The sequence below is a fragment of the Eublepharis macularius genome, chromosome 2, assembly GCF_028583425.1.
Source record: "Eublepharis macularius isolate TG4126 chromosome 2, MPM_Emac_v1.0, whole genome shotgun sequence".
NCBI classification, from domain to species: Eukaryota; Metazoa; Chordata; class Lepidosauria; order Squamata; family Eublepharidae; genus Eublepharis; species Eublepharis macularius.
The window spans coordinates 163,496,887-163,517,347 of record NC_072791.1 but is presented as its reverse complement, the minus strand read 5'-3'; the positions used below and the strand labels follow the sequence as shown (position 1 = coordinate 163,517,347).

At 41.9% G+C, this 20,461-nt stretch overlaps 1 protein-coding gene across 3 annotated transcripts in view; it reads right to left on the bottom strand.

Annotated features, from left to right (window-relative positions):
• GLI2 (GLI family zinc finger 2) overlaps positions 1-19,925 on the bottom strand; it is a 263,984-nt gene extending 244,059 nt beyond the window's left edge. For all 3 annotated transcript variants that reach the window (XM_054972434.1, XM_054972432.1, XM_054972433.1), the window contains exon 1: positions 19,793-19,925. In XM_054972434.1, coding sequence (XP_054828409.1) covers positions 19,793-19,925 — 133 coding nt within the window. The remainder of the gene's footprint in view (positions 1-19,792) is intronic.
• Between the last annotated feature and the right edge of the window lie 536 nt (positions 19,926-20,461).

Sequence of the window (20,461 nt, the reverse complement as noted above, 5' to 3'; positions counted from 1 at the left end):
GGGCCAGCTGGGAAGCAGTTTGGGCAGGGGCGGGATTTGTTAGCAGAGCTGGGGAGCCTGGGCTTCACTCAGGTCCAGCAGGCTGCTATTTAAAAACAGGCATCCCCGCCCTCTGCTTCAGTTGCGTTCCTGCAGGTGAAATCCCACATACCACTCCCTGCATTTAGAGGTAGTTTTTTGTGGAATGCTCATGTTGTTCTTTCATTAATCACAAACTTTGAAAATGGTGTTGCGTTGGGATCCAATCTCTCTGGGGGGAGATGGGGGGGCCTGCATGCCCAATCTCTCTATTTTGGGGATTCCCATAAGGAATCTTGGAAGCGAGTCATGGTGGTGGGCTAACTCCCAGGTGGCAGGAGGTTCACTCAGAGGTACACACCCACATGGTACCCCTCAAACTGCCACTGCTGGGTACCCCCCCAACAGAGTCTGTGGGGGCTGGAGGTCATCAGCTTGGCAGGCGGGTCAGCCGATCTTGGGAGCCGATCCCTATGTGTCGCCAATGCTTCTATTGCTGTACTCAGTAAAGTTGTGGCCCCTTTTAAACTCCACCTAACTGTGTCTGGTGTTTTCTGTTGCCGCGTTCTCCTCCCCTCCACCACCCCTCAACGCTGGGCAGCAAACCATGGAACAACTTGTTTAGAAGATACCACCTTAGTGCAATGCATTGGACTGGATTCTTTTCATCCATACAAGTCCATGATTCTAAGGACATCTTTTAGTTTAATGGCTAAGAAAGAAGTGAGCCACATTCCTAATACACCAGGCCAAATATTATCTCAGCCTGTGGATTCAGTTTGACAAATCATTACCTTTCTGCCTTCCCCCATCAGCAATTCAGAGGTAACGGGTTATATCTGGACTAAATCTGCATCTCCCAACAATTTCCCCTTCTTGCTGCAGACCAGCCCCCTCATTTATTCCTCCGTGTCCCCTGTCCCCCAGGAACAGCACTTTGTTGCAATCAGTAGGCTGCAATGGGAAGGGGGAAGCAGGAAAGTTCCATTTAGCTATTAGAAAATGTCTGGTTCAAACCCCGTAGTTCTGGCCTACCTTATGAAAAAGGCCACACAGTATAGTGATTACAATACCCTACTAGGACTGGAAGAGCCAGTTTCAAGTCCCCATCCTGCCATCAAACCAGTAGGCCAGTTCCTATCTCACAGGAGTGTTGTAAAGATAAAAAGAGAGAGGAACAAACCATTACACCACCCTGAGCTCACAGCAGGAAGAGTGAATAATAAATAAATGAACCAATAGGGCAGAGAGAATGATCACTGAGGTAAATATTTGAACACTTGAAATGTATTCTATAATTATTACATGTACAGTATATACAAACTTAATTAACTTAAATCTGTATTTTAATATTTAACAGCTTAGTGCATAGTGAGGAAAAGGGTCCATTCTGGTAACAAGGAAAATATGTATTAAAGAGCAGCTTTCATAGGAGACTCAGTAGTCACATGCAGTGATGGAAACAAAGGGGCCTTCTGTTTAGTTCAGATGTCCAGGTTGGCTCATTCCTATCTCCATTGGATACAGGTTTAAGGCCTGTTACAACCTCTTCCTTGCTTTAATAAGAATAACATTTCTCTCTGCTCCCCTCATCTCTAATATATTTTTATGACTCAGCATATCTGTATTAAAAACTTGTTCCCTTCAAAGCTCTCTTTCATGTCCCAAAGGGAATGTCTTAAATGATCTTATAGCAGCCGTTACTTATCTTTACAGTTCACAAAGTTAATGCTTGGAACTTTTACTTTGCTCTATATATTTTTAGCAACCAGCAATAAATTTCATTTGATTTAGATGTCAGTGGCTCTGTGACACTGACTCCAGATGTTGCCATCACTGCTTTTTGCTAATCCTATAAAAAGAATTACATTACCCTTAGCATTAGTTGTATCTCCCCATTCAAACATTTCATTATATCAATTATTTGTAGAACTGAAAGCATCCATTAATTATCCTAATGAATGTAATACTTGTGGGTTAAAACAAGTCCTTTAACCTAGAGCAGCTCCCTTTAAAGGAGATCCAGTATTCATTATATTGTTGAAAACTGCTTTCCATCTTTTGATTCCTATTTATGACGCTACTTCGCAAACCATCACATGCTCCATCAGCAGTCAACCCTCTTAAAGGAGAACAAAAGTAAGCAAGATTCCTTCTGCCAGCCTACTTGGTCAACTGTTACCTAGCTTGTGCCACCTCTGGCGTGCTTAAAACTTATATTTTATATATATATATAAAAAACGTATGTTGAATTACAGTAAGTAGCTAGGGCTGCCAATCCCCCACTCAGGGCAGGGGATCCCGTTCCCACCTCCTTCCCCCTGACCCCACTTACCTGGCCAGTGTGGGGGTGTGCCCCTGGGGTGCCCCCCAGTGGTGGAGCGCCCCCCATGCCCCACTGCGGCACGCCCCGTGCCCCACAATGGGCCCATTTGGGGCCAAATCGGGCCCATGGGGGTGATTCAGCCCTTCGGCAAGCACGGGACTGCACACCGGGCTGCCCTTTGACCTGCATGATGACGTCACTTCTCGGAAGTGACATCATCATGCACGCTGGGAGTGCCCACGTGAGATGGGCACTGATCACCGCAGAGGGTGAGTGCCAGTTCCCAGTTCCTCGCCAGGGGACTAAAGGGACCTGGCAACCCTATAAGTAGCAGTAGAAGACAGTAGAGTAAGCATAGTAGGAGTAGTGACGCCTGAGTACCCACTGATTCAGATTACATCTTTCTCACTAGTTGCAAGCTGGTGGTTCCTTGTGCTGTTCCACCGATGTGTTTAAATGAGTTCAAGGGAATTGTACTGTTTTGTGGGCTTACATTGCTTTCTTCCACGTTGGAAAACACAGTACCAGGGCCGTTTCCACACGGCTTACCTTTTGCTGGAACACAACGTGTTCTTGCGCAAAATCGCACGATAACTGTGTTTTCCTGGCACAATTTCGCACATGAAGATGCTGTGTTCCGGCAAAAGGTAAGCTGTGTGGAAATGGCCCAGTTGTCAACCTTCATTCGAATGGCTTTCCTGAGTCACAATTTTTTAAAAAAAATGAAATTGCTGCTATTACATCATAACATTAGTTCTACCAATAGGCAGTAATTCTGGTGGTATGGTGTAATAGAGCTGATCAGTTCAAACTGAAAAAAAATATGGATGTATACTTCCACTAACATCAATAAACAGAGGAAAAAGTGCTGTTACAGTGCAGTTACAGGTTTGTTTGTTTCATCAGTAGTAGTAGCAGCAGCTATCTCTTCTCTCTCCTACATATCTGTCAGTGCCTCCAATTTTAAAAAGCATATAGTCAAAATGAAAAGTATATTTGAATTTATTTAAACATTGGTGTCTCCAACAGAGGTACACCCTTCTAAGTCCACTGAAGTCAATGGGTTTAGAAGAGTGAAATTCTGCTTAGGACTGCACAGTTTGTTTACTTTTGGTTTCTGCTCCTCATGATCATGAATCTTCTTTCCCTTCTGCCTGCTAAGATCAGCAGAAGTATACTTCTGTAACCACCCCTCCTGAGCTGATCAGCACTATTACACCTGCCACCAGAATTATTATGTACTAGTTTTTTTTAAAAAAAGAACCAGTGGTAACAACTGAGCCCTGTCGAATAAGAGGCTACTGCACAAGCTGAAAGCTGCTCATCACTAGAGATGGGCACGAACAGCAATACGAACAAAAAAAAGCCACAAACAGCCCAATCTGCTGTTCTCGAACAAGCTGTTTGTAAGGCCCCATTCTAAACGAACAGGTAGTCATTGCAAGCCTTGTTCGCTGCTGTTCGTCAAGCCAGACAGTCTGGCACCTGCAATCAATTCCCTTGGCAACTTAGGCAGGGATTGTCTGAACTCTGTCTGAGCTCCTGCTGTTGCCCTGGAAACCCCAATCTAAGCCCAATTTATCTTTATAAGCAGGTCTTCCTTTCAAGTGTGGAGCTCCAAATTTGTTACAACAAGGAAGCAAAGACCAGGGGGGAGGGGGGCTCCCAGCTCTGACTTTGCAGACAGTGGAGAGACAGTTGCTGTTGGCATTTTGATAGAGAGAGTGCATTGGAGCTTGAATTTTCTTTGTGTGTGGTGGGATAGGGATCTACCCCTTCAAGTTCCAGAGCTGCTGCCAGGCTCTGGGCCAATCTATTATTTATTATTGGTACATTTCCTGCTGCCTGCTCAGGTAAGGTTTCTGGGAGTGGTGCGGTAGGGATCTACCCCTTCAAGTTCCAGGGCTGCTGTGAGGCTCTGTGGCCAAGCTATTATTTATTATTGGTACCTTTCCTGGTCCCTGCTCAGGTAAAGTTTCTGGGAGTGGTGCAGTAGGGATCTTGACTTGGATGATGGCTGGAGGAGAGCCTGCTGGCCCCCATGAACAGCCAACCATGAATATGTTCATGAACAGGGCCACGTTCGTGGTTGTTCGTGAGTCCCTGTTCGTGGATGGCAATAAACAACGAACATCATGTTCGGTTTTTTTCTGTTCATGCCCATCTCTACTCATCGCTAACTTTGCCAAGGATTACTGAGGCGATCCAATCAGGACCTCACTTCACATATGTGGGAGGGAGTCAAGCAAGGTATGTTTGCTTAATTATCATGTTCTTGCCAAAGTTCACAGGATCCTTGAACATTGATCCAGAATCCCCAAATATGAATCCAAGCCTATTTAGACCTCAAAATGATGAAATCTTGAGAGGATAAAAGTCCATCATGTTCTTACACTTACATAAAGGTTTTTTTTAAAAGATACTATTGTTCATACTTGGTTTTGATACCAATTGGCAAAAAGTAGTCTGACTGAAGCTTACAAGAGAAAGTAAAATAATACTGATTTTCATCTATCTATCTCAGACATCAACATCCTTTCCGCTGCTGTTTCCTTTTAAACACCTCTCTCTCAGACTAATATGCTCATCTTAATGTAGCTGCTTAGAGTGACTAACCACTAAAAACTTTCATTCAGCCACTAAATGTTGCCTGATTTAAGAGTTGGAGTCATGGAGTCACATGTGGTTTCCACCCAAAACCGTATGTTCACCCAGATTTACCTACATTCAAGAACCTCAGCAAATCATTTGGTGAAACTTGGTTTAATTTCAGGTGTGCAATTAAACCACCAACCCATCCATATTTAGATTCAGTGAGAAAGTAAAACCTGCTTGAACTTTCCACATACAAATATCTTTGCTGTTTAGTTTAACCTCACAGGCATACCTCTAGTTTATTGAAAAGGGGAAGAAAAATCAAAACACAGAAGACAAAGTTTATTCTTGATACCTTCATCCGTAGCTCTAGAATAAAACTATTCATCACTCATTATTATCTCACTAACTACAACTGGAAACAAAACTTGATTATGAGGAAAAGGCTTCCATATTGCAATTTAGAACTGCCTTTTAAGAATTCACTGCTTGCGTGATTTGTTCATCATAAATAAGAGAATAAGAAATTGTTCTCACTTTGTCAGTACTTTTGATGTTATACAACTGGTTCCCTTTCAGTCTCATAAATTGTGAGACTCTAATTGAATAACTAGAAGTCTTCTGGGAAGTCAGGAGTAGACATGGGCACAAACGAAAAAACAACAACGAACATGACCCTGAGAGATCTCTGTCTTTTAGTGCTACACCTCTGAAGGGTGACACTGAGAGATCTCTGTCTTTTGGTGCTACACCTCTGAAGATGCCAGCCACAGCTGCTGGCGAAACGTCAGGAACTACAATGCCAAGACCACGGCAATACAGCCCAGAAAACCCACAACAACCATCGTTCTCCGGCCGTGAAAGCCTTCGACAATACATCGAACATGACCCTGTTCACAAACATGTTCGTTGTTTGTGGCCCTTTAAAGTTCCCTTTAAACTATCAGCTGGCAGGTGGCAGGGGGAATTCTTCATGCTGCATGCCAGCTGATAGTTTAAAAGGCCCTTTCCTGCCACGTGCAAGGGGCAGGGCCCTTTAAACACCCCACAAACTGAACTTCCCAATGTCTAATACCCACCAAATTTGCAGGGGACATAGTCCTCATTGTCCTCAGAAGACCCACCCAAGTTTCAGAGACATTGCACCCCAGAAAAGGCATGATCCATGTGTCCCCCCCTTTGCTGTCATTTTCTCTTCACAGTGGCAAAAACGGAACTGCCTGTTGGAAGGCAGCTACTTTGAGGGGTTACAAACTGATCTTTTCAATGTCCAATACCCACCAAATTTGCAGGGGACATAGTGCTTCCTGTCCTCCAAAGACCCACCAAGTTTCAGAGAGACTGCATCCCAGGAAAGGCATGATCCATGGGCCCTTTTCTTTGTTGTCATTTTCTCTTCACAATGGCAAAAACGTAACTCTCTGGTGGAGGCTACTTTGAGGGGTTACAAACTGACCTTCCCAATGTCCAATACCCAGCAAATTTGCAGGGGACATAGTCCTCACTGTCCTCCGAAGACCCCCCAAGTTTCAGAGAGATTGTACCCCGGGAAAGGCATGATCCATGGGTCCTTCCCGTTGTTGTTATTTTCTCTTCACAGTGGCAAAAACAGGACTCTCTGGTGAAAGTACTAGGAAAGCCATTAGGAGTTCAGTCAGAGTTCAGCCCCTGCCATTGCCAGGGGAATTGATTGAAAGGCCCCAGAGTGTCCGGCTTTACAAATGGTTGACAAAGGCAACAAACGAGGCTTGCAATGACCACTTGTTTGTTTAGAATGGAGTCTCATGAACTGCTTGTTCACATACAAACAAACGGGCTGTTCGTGGGTTTTTTCCATTCGTAATGCTGTTCGTGCCCATGTCTAGTCAGGAGTACATTTTATGGATAAAAGACAGATGATTCTGTGTTTGCATGCAACTCAGTATGGAACACTCACAGGCTATATATATTCCATATCTGCAAAAAGTAATTAAGGAGGGCTTTTTATCTCTCAAAGAGATACATTGGTAAGGTACAGGAATTACAGACTAAGCTATTGAGTACTTCTGTTGATGTAGATATGCTCCTAATGGGCAGTTCAACGTTGCTAAAGGATTCATGTTAATTACTTACGCTTTAATTCAACATATAATTCTATGTATCTGGCTTATGGTATTTTTCAAATTTGCGGCTATCATACCCTATTAAATATGTTTTCATTGACTGTCCTAACTGTTGATTATACTGTACTTTTACTTTGTCAGTGTCCTAGCTATTGATTATATTTATAATTAACAACAACAACAACATTTGATTTATATACTAGCCTTCAGGACAACTTAACACCCACTCAGAGTGGTTTACAAAATATGTCATTATTATCCCCACAACAACAAACACTTTGTGAGGTGGGTGGGGCTGAGAGAGCTCCATAGAGCTGTGACTGACCCAAGGTCACCCAGCTGGCTTCAAGTGGAAGAGCAGGGAACTGAAGCTGGTTCTTCAGATTAGAGTCCCATCGCTCTTAACTACAACACCAAACTGGCTCTCATTTTAGATATTTTGCTTTCTCAGTGTCCTAGCTATTGATTATTTCATCTGTCTTGGGTCTCAGCAAGAAAGGCGGCCTATAAATAAACAAGAAAAACAATAATAATAATGCAACACTGCTGGTGCTTTATCCAAATGCAGATTGATTCTTTCGCAAAACAAACTTTCCAAAAAAAGAGGAAACTTTACTAGAGTGCATCATAATACTCCCATTAAAGCCCACGAAAACACTTAGCAAAATCATCACCTTTGTGTTTTTTTGTTTTGATACTTTCTCCAGCTGCTAACACTTTTCAGAGAGCATCAGTGCCACTAATTACAGGCTAGCAGCAGAGAGGTGGGTTCCCGTGCCAACTACAGTTCTAGCAAGCAAGCTGTCTCGACGCGTTCCTGCTTGTATGTGAAAGGAAGGAAAGATGAATAGCAAGTGCCTCACAACGCCAAGATGTAACATGCTATTTGAATAAACAGAGAGGAAGAAATCAAGACAAGCAGAAAAGCAAGATATTTATTGACCAAGTTCTATTAGGATGATCTGTTTGAGTAAAAAGAAAGTATACATAAGTGGAATATCTGTGGTGTGTATCAGAGAAAACTCACTTCACATAATTATTCATGAATGAAAATAGGAGCATCAAACTCCCTTTCAGAAATAATTATATGAAAATCTAAACAGAATAAACACTTGCATTTTAAATGAGCTGTATGAAGCTGGTATATTTGGACACTCAATGAATCTAGTACAAAAAAATCAGAATATTGTGGGTCTGGCTCTATTTACCTCAAACCTAGTCCTGTCTCCAATTACAACCAGATTCAGATTGTAAAAGAAGTGAACGGGGTACTAGTTAAAGCAGCCCATTGCCTTTACTCCTGCACTGGAGAACTTCAAGAACTTCTTTTATTGATTTCTATGGGTTAAATGGGCCTAACTCTACGTGGGATTGTGGCAACCAACTGTAACTCCTTGCTAAATTAGACTAGGATCTTGTGTCATTGCAACAGTTAGTATCACATTGTTATTTAAGTCAAACATATTTGGGTCTTTATTCTTGGTGATGTGTATATGTGTGCCAGCTGCTTGGTCTTCTTCAACTCTGATTTGAAATTTCCTTAATGTTAAAACAATGATCTGAACTTATCAAACTATTTGTAGACTAGAGTCTTTTAAATGTGCTCTGAAAGGCATTTAATTAAGTATAAAAGTACCTAATATCTAGTTTTAACTTTAAATTGTTATTAACCCACTAAACAGAGAGCTACAGGGAAAGAGACAGAATGAAAACCATTTACTGGACTCACAGAATGTTTTTTTAACTATACATTTGTATTTCCACAGTGATACTATAAAAGTTGACTTTATCTGTTTACTTAGAAGCATATCTACTGCAAGCAGCATTTCATGGATCTCTTTCAGAGCCAAGAATCCATGTGGCAGAAAACAGCTTAGATTTTTTTTTTTAACAGAAACATTATGGATCCCAATTTTCAGCCCCTGAAAAGCTTTTACAAGCAGCGTCCTGATCTCTTCAGGACATTACCTGAAGAATGCCTTGCCTACATTCCCTTGTGGACAGAAACATGGACTCTATGAAAACTGAAAGATCCCCCCAAATCTGAAGATGTTTAATAAATAACTAGGCATCTGATCAAACAAGTGCCAGGCACCTGGAAATCTCCAGTGAGTCTGATTTTGACTTGAGCCACCTTCTTTTAGTTCCCCAGAATGTTCAGATTTTCAGGGTGATTCTGAAGTGCTTTTACATGTATGGTTGACCAACTGGCTTTTAACTCTTCTAAGAGTTGTAAAATTCAGTTAATTCACCAATCTCTTCCAATTGATTCAGTCAGTTTACGTACTGAATGAGGTACTGGGAGACAGTCAGTCAGGTTCTTTGCACAAATGGCACTTGGCATCTCATATCTCACAATGCCTAAGTTGTGAGATATCCCTAAATTGTGAGAACTTGATCTAATGCCTAAGTTGTAGAACATGAGGGATCAATCATCAAGCCTTCCCTAAGATATATACCATCCCTGACCTTTAAGCTCTTCCTCACTTCAAATGTTGTGGGACAAAATTGTGATTACAGAAAAAATAAGGCAATCTTTACCTCCAATACGCTTTGATTCTTCTTCTCAGGCCTGACACTACACATTGGTTCAGGAGATAAGTTCTGAATCCAATCTACCCCCAGTTCATTTCACAGCCCTCCTCCCAAGCCCAAACCTCAAGTCTGAGCACAGGTGTTCTCTCATCAATCCAGAAAAAAGCATGAGGTCTGTAGAGATGAGGTCTACATTTATTTATAAACAGTGCTTCAAAGCCAGAATAAAACTGCTACGCAATTTGTTTGATGTAGGATGGCACTGAGCCTCTCTGTCCTCCTAGAACCACTTGTAGTCACAACAATGGTCATTTATTTTCTACGTGTGTTAGAATGAACAATAGTGGTATTTTTGGATAATCAACAGGTTTGGAGGTACTGGTTGTTGGGTAACTGGAAACATATGTAGGATACACCTTCTATATGCAAAGTCTGCATGCGTTCTAATGTACTGAACATTCTGCATTTCACAAACCACCAAATATATCTCAAAACTCTTGCCATACATTCTGCTATAACCCTGCACATGATATGTGGTACAATCATCCCCATCTTTTGGCACACAAACACAGATAACTAAGCTCGCCAAAGGATTGGATGGTTGTCTATACATGTTCACAATCTGAGGGGCTGGAAAGAAGAAAAACTCATTTGGTCCCAAGAAATCTCTATTTGTATGCGATTTCTTGGGACCAAATGAGTTTTCCTTCTTTAATTTCCTACCCCATATCCTACAATACTGGAGTCTGTTGATCTTGTGGGCACTCTTAGATTCTGAGAACAGGTAGTGGGCACCACCATAAAATGGCTGTCAGGGAGGAAAGCACTATGGAAGTTGGAGTCTGCCACAAAATATTGCAATCTTGTTGCAATGTTCCAAGCCAAGCATTGTCCTACAATCTCCAGTGCTTTCCAGATGGGTGTGTTCCTACAGACACAGAGGTGATGTCTTCCAAGTTTATCAGAAGTACCTCTTGTGAGCTAAATTGGCTCTTTGCTTTGGAGGAGAAGAAATCGGGCACTGGGAAACAGATTGACAGAGAGGGAGCCCAAAGTACCAAAGTAGCTTGCATGTATATATGCCTCAGGCTTACAGAGCTTGCAACAGTTGCACACTGCTATACAATGATTTAGTTTGATTAATAAACTTTGTCATACTTTGATCATTTCCATACATCCCAGCATAGCGCTAAACTCATGCAACAACGGCATCTTCCTGGCGCGATTTCTGATGTCATCGCACCACGATCCCGTTTTTGTGGCGCAATGACATCAGGAATTGTGCCAGGAAGACACCCTCATTGAGTGAGTTTATCTGTATGCTGGAACATGTGTAAACGACCCTTGTCCTCTGTAAAAGTTATCTGATACACCATTGCGATGACTAAGATGGCAGTGGCAAAAGCAACCAATTGAAAGGCCTATGTGGTTGGTAGAAGGATGATCCTTGTTTTAATTATTAACAGTGGACGGTTTCAAAATTAGTGCTTCCTTGAAGAAATCCTCACATGTTTTGAGCCAGCAGTAAGTATTGGGGAGGGAGGCTGGAATTTTATCAAGCTTGCAACTAGTTTAAGTGGGTAGCTGCGTTGGTCTGCAGACTAGGTGTTACACTCTGAAAATCTTGTTGGTTTCTAAGGTGCCACTGGACTAAAAAGTTTGCAACTCACTCTGAGTTTGATTTAATTATGTGTGGATGATTATTATACTATGTGCAAAATAGTTGCAAAAAAAAAGTTGCAAAAAAAAATCCGATCTCAATAAATCACACAAATATACAGTCTAGATGAAAATATATGTACACTCCAATGTGCTTAACTCCATGCACAACCAAATATACTCCAGAACTCTTGCAGGGTCTGTAGTCAAGCATAAGCAAAGTAACACAATGTATCCTAACATTCACCCCTTAAGTACCCTGCTGCCTTTTCAGGGCATAATAGCCATTCTTTAAGAAGGGCAGGGAATACAAGTCCCATTTCTAGGTGTCAGTAGTGGATGCACAGCATTTTTAAGAGCATTTTTCTTTGCCACTTGCCTGACCCTGAGAGCAGTCCCACTGCTCTGTAAAAGAGCAGTGGAGCACTCTGCCAAACCCTATCAATTATTTAGCGTCAAAGGAAAAGACTTAATCTGTGTGATAAAAGAATGTATTTTATCCAGAACTTGTTCTCTTTTAAAAGCAATTTACACAACCAATCTCTTCAGAATCGCTTTGTAATGTAATTATTTATTTCACATTAACAGTCTGCCCTCTGCTTGAGTTATTTTTATCTTTGTGTAGCCTTTAAATAAGAGAGGGGAATTTCAGCAAGTCCCTATGGGAGATGACTGTTGGAGTAGTATACATTTTCAACGTCATTCTGTTTTTTCTTTGGTATGTTTATTTTGCACATAGTATAATAATCATCCACACATAGGACGGGTGGTATCAGGGCTCCTTCAGGTTACAGAAATTAGTGGATAGACATCTGGGTTCTACATTTACTGATGATCTTTGCTATAATGTGTGAGAACCATGCTTATCTTTGACACTGGATATATATACCGCACAGTGTCACAGAAAGCTATGATTGGCCTTCAGCCACAGGGCCAAAAGAGAGACACAATTCTTAGGTGCTATGGGAATCGTTATAGCATGTAGCCATAATTTCTGTAACATGTGAAGCTCTCCTGAACTGCAGTAGCTTCCACAGTCTTGAAGTTATTTCTTCCTTCTCTTTTCATAAACCGGCACTATCTCATGGCAAACAATGTAAAATAGGTGTAAAAATTCTAGATATTGTAGAAGCTACCATGGACGGTGTCCGAACAACTACAGCAGGTCTTAGTAACCTCATTATACAACTGGAGTAAACCCAGCTAGCAGGGAAAGAATAAGTTGTCTCTACAACTGAGTTACATGCCAGATTCTTCAAATCCCACAAAAAAGCATAGATTAAGAGGGTTTATTTTACTTGATTTGGAAAGGAGCTTCCTCCAGTTGGACTTGGGATCACATGACATTATTCTCCTCAAGCTTCTCTTCAGCCACTGCAGAGGATTTCCTTTGTTGCAGCACTTCCTTCCTCTGCTGTTACCACTTCTGTGTGCGCAAAATCAGTTCCTAAAGGGGCACTTATGCATGAGGGGCAGAGGAAGCACGCGCCATAGCAGTGGAAAGCCTCCACAGCAGCTGGTAGGGAAACACAAGAGGAATGGTGTCATAGGATCCCAGCCACAGTTCTCTGACTTCCTTCAGATGCCGGCTTTTGAAGCAGTTAGGAATCTCTAACTCTTTCTTGCACTTCTTTTTGCTGGAAAAACCAGCAATCAAGCCTCTGGACTGGAGGAATCACTGGCCAGCAAAACAAGATGGGCTAGATGACTTAATTGGCAGTTTCTATTTTCTTATTTCTTTAATTCTGAAGAATACAGAGATGACATTTCTTGTTGGTTGGTTTTTCTGAAGCCTACTGGTATTCTCCTTTCCCTCCACCTTTTCTTTCCTATGCAAACCACCAAGACTCCATTCTCATGACCTTTTTGGAGATGATTCCATTTGTGCTGCTTACAAAGAGTGCCTGGAAAGGATTAGCTTCTTTGTAGTTGCTTCAGTCTTTCTGTTCAGGCTGTTATTTCTAAGGACAAGACTTCATATTATGTTTAATTCTGGAATTCCTTTTTCCTGTTTTTTTTTAATTGAATAGAGCCACGGGAACTGTGATTTACAGGGGAAAGAGAGAAGAGATCCTGTTTAAATCTTCACCTTTTTGCTTCCGCCATCCAAAAATAGTTACCCTGCAAGCAGCTTTTACTCTTCCTATGGAAAACTTACAAGAGCTTGCAATTTTTTTTCCAGTGTGGCATTTTTCATTAGTTATACAGTGGATCACAGACCCAGTGGTTTCATTGTGTTAAAATACTGGAAAGGGGGAACACAGAACTTTATGAGCATCTATTGGTTTTTGTCTGAAAACCTTTTTTTTTGGCTTTTAAGCCAATTCTAGTGTGTAAGCGGGAATCTTGTTGAGCTTTGTATTTTTGATTGATTTATTTTCTACAAAGAGCTTGCTTTTAATTAATATTAGTAACCTGCCTTAAAGAACCAGGTAGAATATAAACAATATTAATAAACGTTACATCATAGAATTATAGAAATGGAACCCCACCTACTTTAGCATTCATCTCTCTCTCTCTCTAGAGCACAGCTAGATTTTATATATTCAAATACTTCTAAAAAGGTTAGTTCAATGTCTTTCAGACTGAGTTCCTGTATCTCTGATGTATCTCAGAAACTTTAGAGATTTCTCAGTGAGATTACCTATGGCGAAGCACCTGCATCTCCACCATAAGCATCTTTTCCTCCAAATATGCAGACTTACAGGTGCACTAGTGCTGGGTATGTTGAAGAGTGGCCTCTCTGTTTGTGATATCCATATGAAAACTAAGTCCGATAGCCATGCTAGTGCCCCACATGAACAACAGAATATATCCCAGCCAAGAGTCCTTTGCAACATGCAGCAGATGTACATGTGGAAAGTAGGAAGTGTAAAATCACTGAAACTGTCCTTATCATTATTAGACAGTGGAATTCAGAAGTAATTAAGGGCCCATAAAGGTTTCTACTAGGGATGCTAGTCTCCCACTACCACCTCCCACCCCCACCCTCACTTGCCTGGCCAGCAGGGGTAGAATGCACGCACTCCACAGCGGCCTGATTCAGGTCAATTTGGGTATGAGTTGGGCCCTTGTGGAGTGCAGAAGCACTCCCAGGCCAGCACATGGCCTGCATGATGACATCAATTCCCAGAAGTGACATCATCAAACAGGTCTGGAGCACACGCACACTCTGTGTACACTTTCTGCAGCACTGGAGAGGTAAGTGCCAGGTCTCCCACCTCCCACTAGGAGGATAAGGGGACCTGGCAACCCTAGTTACTCCTCTGCTGTAAGCTCTCTCACCCAGGTGTAGTTTGGTCCTCTGTACTGACCTGCCAAGTAATAGGGAAGATTTTATCACGTATCAGGTGCAAATGTGTGTCAACATATGTTGTAAAAGCTCATCTTCATGAGCTGTCTGTTGATATCAGCACTGTCTCTGTACAGGTAAGGCAAAGATGTAGGGTGAACAAAAAACTCAGATCAAGGTGACAACAGCTATAGGGCAAGGTAAAAACCCCACAGCATCCTCAATCAATCTGACAAGGATGAAATTCTCTCTTGACCTCATATATGACAGAAAAATCTGTCTATTGAGACTCACTGAAAAAAAATTATCTTATGTCTATAGCATAAATGCACTGTGAGATTTTATTCCAGCCATGCTGTACTTAAAGCACACATGTAAAGTGATGGGCTTTATTTAATCAACTGAAGCATTAATTTCTGAGAAATATTACCTACTGGAAGGGAGTACAGTTTGGTTTCAGTGGTTCCAAACTTGGCTTTCCCATGTTTACACCAAATGACTTGTTGGACTTCATTATATACCAAGTATTTCCATAGATCAGAGGCAGTGAGACCTATGTAACTAACATAAAATAAATTACCACCTCATGATAAATGGTTCTATTAGCAATCCAGATTGTTAAACTCCGATAGAACAGAATGGAGAGAGCACCAGCCCATTCATTCTCCCTCCGGCAGATACCAAGTTGTAAATAGGTTATTTTGTGTGTAAATAACACATTAAAACTCAGCATTAGCCGTGTCTTTTGATAGAGAGGAAATTGTTCCAAATAAATAATCCTGGACAGGAATGTAAAATAAGCCAGATTTAATAGTGCATGCCTCCAGTAGCCGTGTTAAACATGACTAAAATGATAAACCCCAGAATATACTAATAGTAAACCATGCACTGACATCAAAGTAATGAGGCCATATTTTTACCCAGCTTTAGAAATGCTAAAATTAGTCTTGACAGAGCCAGACATCAGAAAAAAATGCTGCCCACCTAAACATCATCAATTCACCAAGATGGTATTTGTGTCATGCATAGTCTGTAGGATTGTGGGGTTCAGAGGGGTATTTCATGAACTGTGTTAACAGTGGGGGTACTTGGCACTTTGATTAGAACCAAGACCAATATTCACAAATATTCAAAATTCTTCAAATTTTCTAGTTTGGCTGGTCAGATTGAAATATTTCAAGTTTAAAATTGCATGTTTTGTACTTGTTGACAGTCATGTTCCCCAATTGTTTAAGATTTCCTGAAATTTAGTTTTCCCTTCTGTATTTCAAATGCATTCTTTCTTTCATTTTCTTTTCTTTCTCAAATGCATTCTTTCTTCAGTGCTTAGATGAAACAATGCTCCCTCAATAATAAGCTCCTGATCTTAGCTGGGTGAAGTTGGGGGGCAGGCACTGCCACCTGTTCTGCTCCTGATCCTAGCTGGGTAAAGGCAGGGGGCGGGCATGGTCCCCTGCTCTGTGCCTGATCACAACTGGGTGAAGGCAGGGGTGGGAATTGTCACCTGCTCTACGCCTGATCCCAGCTGGGTCAAGGGGGATGGGCATTGCCACCTTCTCTGCTCCTGTTCCCAGCTGGGTGATGTAAGCAGTCAGCCCAGCCTTCACCATCTTTAATAGACATTTTAACATGGCTACTTGTGATAAAAATCACCAGGCCCCTGGATTTAAAATGGCAGCTTGTATTGCAGCCAGAGGACCCCCAGCTAACAGTTGCTGAATCCCGCCTGGGAGATCCAGGCATGAATGAAATGCTGCATAGGAACACAGAGTGATTAGAGGTGATTGGATTTGCAGTCTCCCCAGCCCCTAAGGAATCCAGCGCAACAAAGGTCTCACAGAGTCATCCCCACTTAACACATTCCTTTCTCTCCTTCCGTGATGAGATCTCCTATCCTCAGGGCCAGCGCCAGCATTTCTGGTGCCTGAGGCGAGATACCTGCTTGCTGCTGCACCACCGGGGTGCCCAGCTTGCCGGGAGCCGAGACGAGGTGGGCAGCAGTGGCGAAGGGGCGGAGAGGTGAGCAGGGTGGCCCACTTCCCCACTCATCTCCCTGCTCACTGCTGCGCCACTGGGGCACCCGGCTCATCGAGACCAGAGCTGAGGCGAGCAGCAGTGGTGAAGGGGCGGAGAGGCGAGCAGGGACAGCACCTCCTTCTAAGTTCAGTGCTCACGATGGCTGCCTCCACCGCCTCAATGGACACGCTGGCTTTGCCTGTCCTTGATTGAGGAGCTAATCAAATGACATTCATAAGTATTTACAGTTTGTTCCTGGGCAGGCAAATTCCCCAGCTAAATTCATCAACTAAGCTCCGGTGGACTTCATTAACAAACTGTCCCTTTGTGCAGTGCTAGAACAAATTTTGCATTCTCTTTCACACACCCCAGCAGGTACTCATCAAGGTAATCAAACCTTTAGTTGGTCACAGGAACTGACCTTTGGAGTCTTTGTTCTAACAGCTAGGTGGGTTCTCCCACCTCCGGGCACGTTTTACTTATAAAGATAGGGCCCTGGCCTCATTCAAATTGTGCACGCTTCCTGGCTGCTCCCTTAGGGTCACTTCCCTAAGCCTCTCTCTTTCTCCATACACGCTTACTGGATCCAAAGCGCTGTTCCCTTGAGGTTTGCCCTAAGCCTCTTGCTCCCTTGGCCGAGAACACTGGCGTTTGAAACTCTCCCTCCGTGGACTTCCCTGCTCTCTGGATACGTAATTATCACCCTGCAATCCCTCAAATCTATCCCACCTTCACTACAGCTTTTCCTAGGCCTCTTGTGTATCTGTGTGTGTATGCATTGCCCCTTGAATAAAAATTACCCTTAATTAAAAACACCGGCTTTGTGTGGGTTTATCCTTGGGAATGGACTCTGTAAATTATTCGTGATTAGATCCCATGGTTACTGGCCTCTCGCATAGCTGTCTTCCTTGCTTGCTAATTCCCCCCACAAATTCTATTTACTAGCAAGGAGACCAATTCAGGTAACAGTGAAGGCAGGGGGTGGGTATCGCCACCTGCTCTGCTCCTGATCCCAACTGATTGAAGGCAGGTGGCAAGCATTGCCACCTGCTCCACATCTGTTCCCAGCCTGGGCTTCCCACCGTGGCACACTCTTTGGAGGCATGAGCTGCCTCACCTGGGCTTCCTTCCATGGCAGCACCCTCTTGAGGCACACCACGGTAGGAGGTGAGTTGTCTGGAATACGGTTTGCCTGTTATATGGTAGGATTCTCTTCCCAAACCGGAATTATTTACATTTCATTACATAATGCTTTTATCACAATCATCTTTGAACAATCTTCTCACTGCTACCACTTTACCTGCATCACACATATACAACTTGTCCTTTACATCTGATGATTTGACAGTAAAAAGAGGAAATTTTATTTTGAACAAATATAATATATCCTTTGAAATTATGAGACTATAACAGAGTTCAGAGTAGGGGAGCTTGCACCCGCTCACACACAGATATTGACAGTGACTCAAGCAAAGCCAAGTTACCTACCAACTGACAGGAAAAAAGCTAATATTTAAAAATTGCCTGCATTTTTATATGTGGATGATATATGAGTTTGCAAAATTTAAAAAAATGAAGGAAAGGATATGTTCTGAAGCAGACTGTGGCCAGTATTAAGAAATATTTTCTGGAAGGCCAAAAAGCAACCAGTGAAGTTTATACAGCTGAGGATGCCACTTGTCACATTCCATTGGTCAAATCCCAGCTAATTTGCCCCTTCATTTCCTGCTGTGAGAGGTCATTCTTTCCCATGCAAGAAAAACAAGGAATTGGCTGGTATCTACCCAACATAAGCACCAGTCCTACATTTTTTGTCTTACAGTACAAAATAACATTTTCAATATGCTTACTATAGATGTGGGGTTTAGTTGGTCATAAGAAACCTAAAATTACTGAAGTTCCCTACTCTTCCCAAGAGAAGAAGGTTGGGGATGCTTTGAGCACTTATGCTTGTCTTTTAAAAACATAGATGTAAACATATTCCAAAATTCCTTAAGGTACAACTTCAAAAAGCTAGGAGTTCATAACAAACTGTTTGGGTACAACCCTACTGAGCAATCCAACTGGAAACTCTGTCAATCCTGATATCACTATAATTAGAGAACTTTTAAAAAAATGTTTTCAGCACAACATTTTGGAAGCTGCTAGGACAGCAATTAAAAGTGGCAGGGCTGCGTCTCAATAACAGAGTATCTGCTTTGCATGCAGAAAGTCCTAGGTTCAATCCACAATATCTCCCATTAAAAGGACCAGGTAACAGGTGATTATTAAAGACCTGATTGCCTAGAGAACTGCTGCCAGTCAGAGTAGAAAATAACCAATGGCCTGACTCCTAAAGCAGGTTCATGTGTGTTCAGCACAGCAATACAATCCACGATGCTTCTGCCTAAGGCTCATGTGAACCTCATAATAACCTGTATACCTTTTGGAAGAGGATAAAACCTCTTGCATCCTCTTGGGCCACTGTGGTTTGTCAAGTCCCATGTTTACTAATGTTAACTGTCTCTTGATTAAGAAAGAACTTCAGTCCTTTCAGGTTACTCACTTTTCTCCAGTTACTTTCAGAGGGCCGCCATGGTCTGTATTCATCACATACATTTTCAGCAATCATAAAAAAACAAACATTATGATCAACAGAGGACCTCTGATGTGGGTAACAACTACAGATTTTTGTGATCAGAAGCAGGACTGGAAGTAATAAGAACGGAGGCACAAAGTCTGTTTCCCTTTGTCTTTATACAGCTATTTATCCCAAAATCTATGTACTGCTCATTATCATGGTTCCAGCCCTGACAACCAAATTCTGCAGTCACAAAATAAACATTACACAAACTAAGGAAATTATGCCGTTTTGCTGGAACACAGAATTTGTGTTTCTAGAGGTGTTTCTCTCCCCTCCCCCACAGAAGAATTACAAAGTTCCTCCTTCTCCTTAATAGCTAGTTAACAACAACGGATCCTCACAACCATCAGAGCTGAGCTGAATGCTGAAATCACACTAGTATCAAACAGGAAGCTCAGTTATTCCTTTTCTTGAGAACCAGTTTTGAGTCACACATTGCCTAGTTAAAATAGTCATTCTGTGATGGCACATAGTCTGTCAGCCTTCAGTGCCTGTAACTTTCTGAGACTGAGTACCCCAACACATTATTCTCACATGGACATACATATGCCCTTGTTCATATTAACTTGCAACAAGCTAGTGAAAAAAACCCCTGTTGTTTTCAAAGTATGGGAAAGAAAGAGTACCTCCTTGTGCTGCCGCCGCCGCCGCTGCTGCTAAAGGAGCTGTTTTCTTCCCTGTGTCAGTAAACCCATTGCCCTCCAGAAGAGTGTTCTTCCCTTCTTTTTTCCCAGCAGTGCTTGAGGTGGATGTTTCCATCTTAGACATGCATATTCCAGCTTCTCAGTCCTTGAAAAACAAAACAAAAAGGCAGTTCAATTATTTCTCCTTTTAAAGATGCAAAAACTGGCTTCATGGAGGATCTTTTATCCAACTCCAAAAGATAATTAAAAACAACAACAATAAAGATCTGTTTAATTTCTTACCAAGTTCCTTTCGAAAACTATTGTAATTATAAACAGAAAGGGCCCTTATCCACAAAAACCCAATGAAAGCTTTCAACTTTCGATACTCGAGGGTTGACTCTGTGCCAAGAATAAATGTATTTTACATATTTAAATTCAAAGTTGCCCTTTGTACCCAAAGCCAAGGTAACAAAAACTCTGGTCAGTGTGTTCTATTAATAATGAATTGGTAGCATTACTAGGAATCACAAATAATTTCAAGTTTTGAAGGGATTTTTTTTTTTACATTGCTGACACTCAAAAGTTTTTCTTGCATCCAATTACTGGAAATAATGGTTAACTGGTAGCTATATAGGATGGATACAGGAAAAAAAGAATTTTCTTATTAAA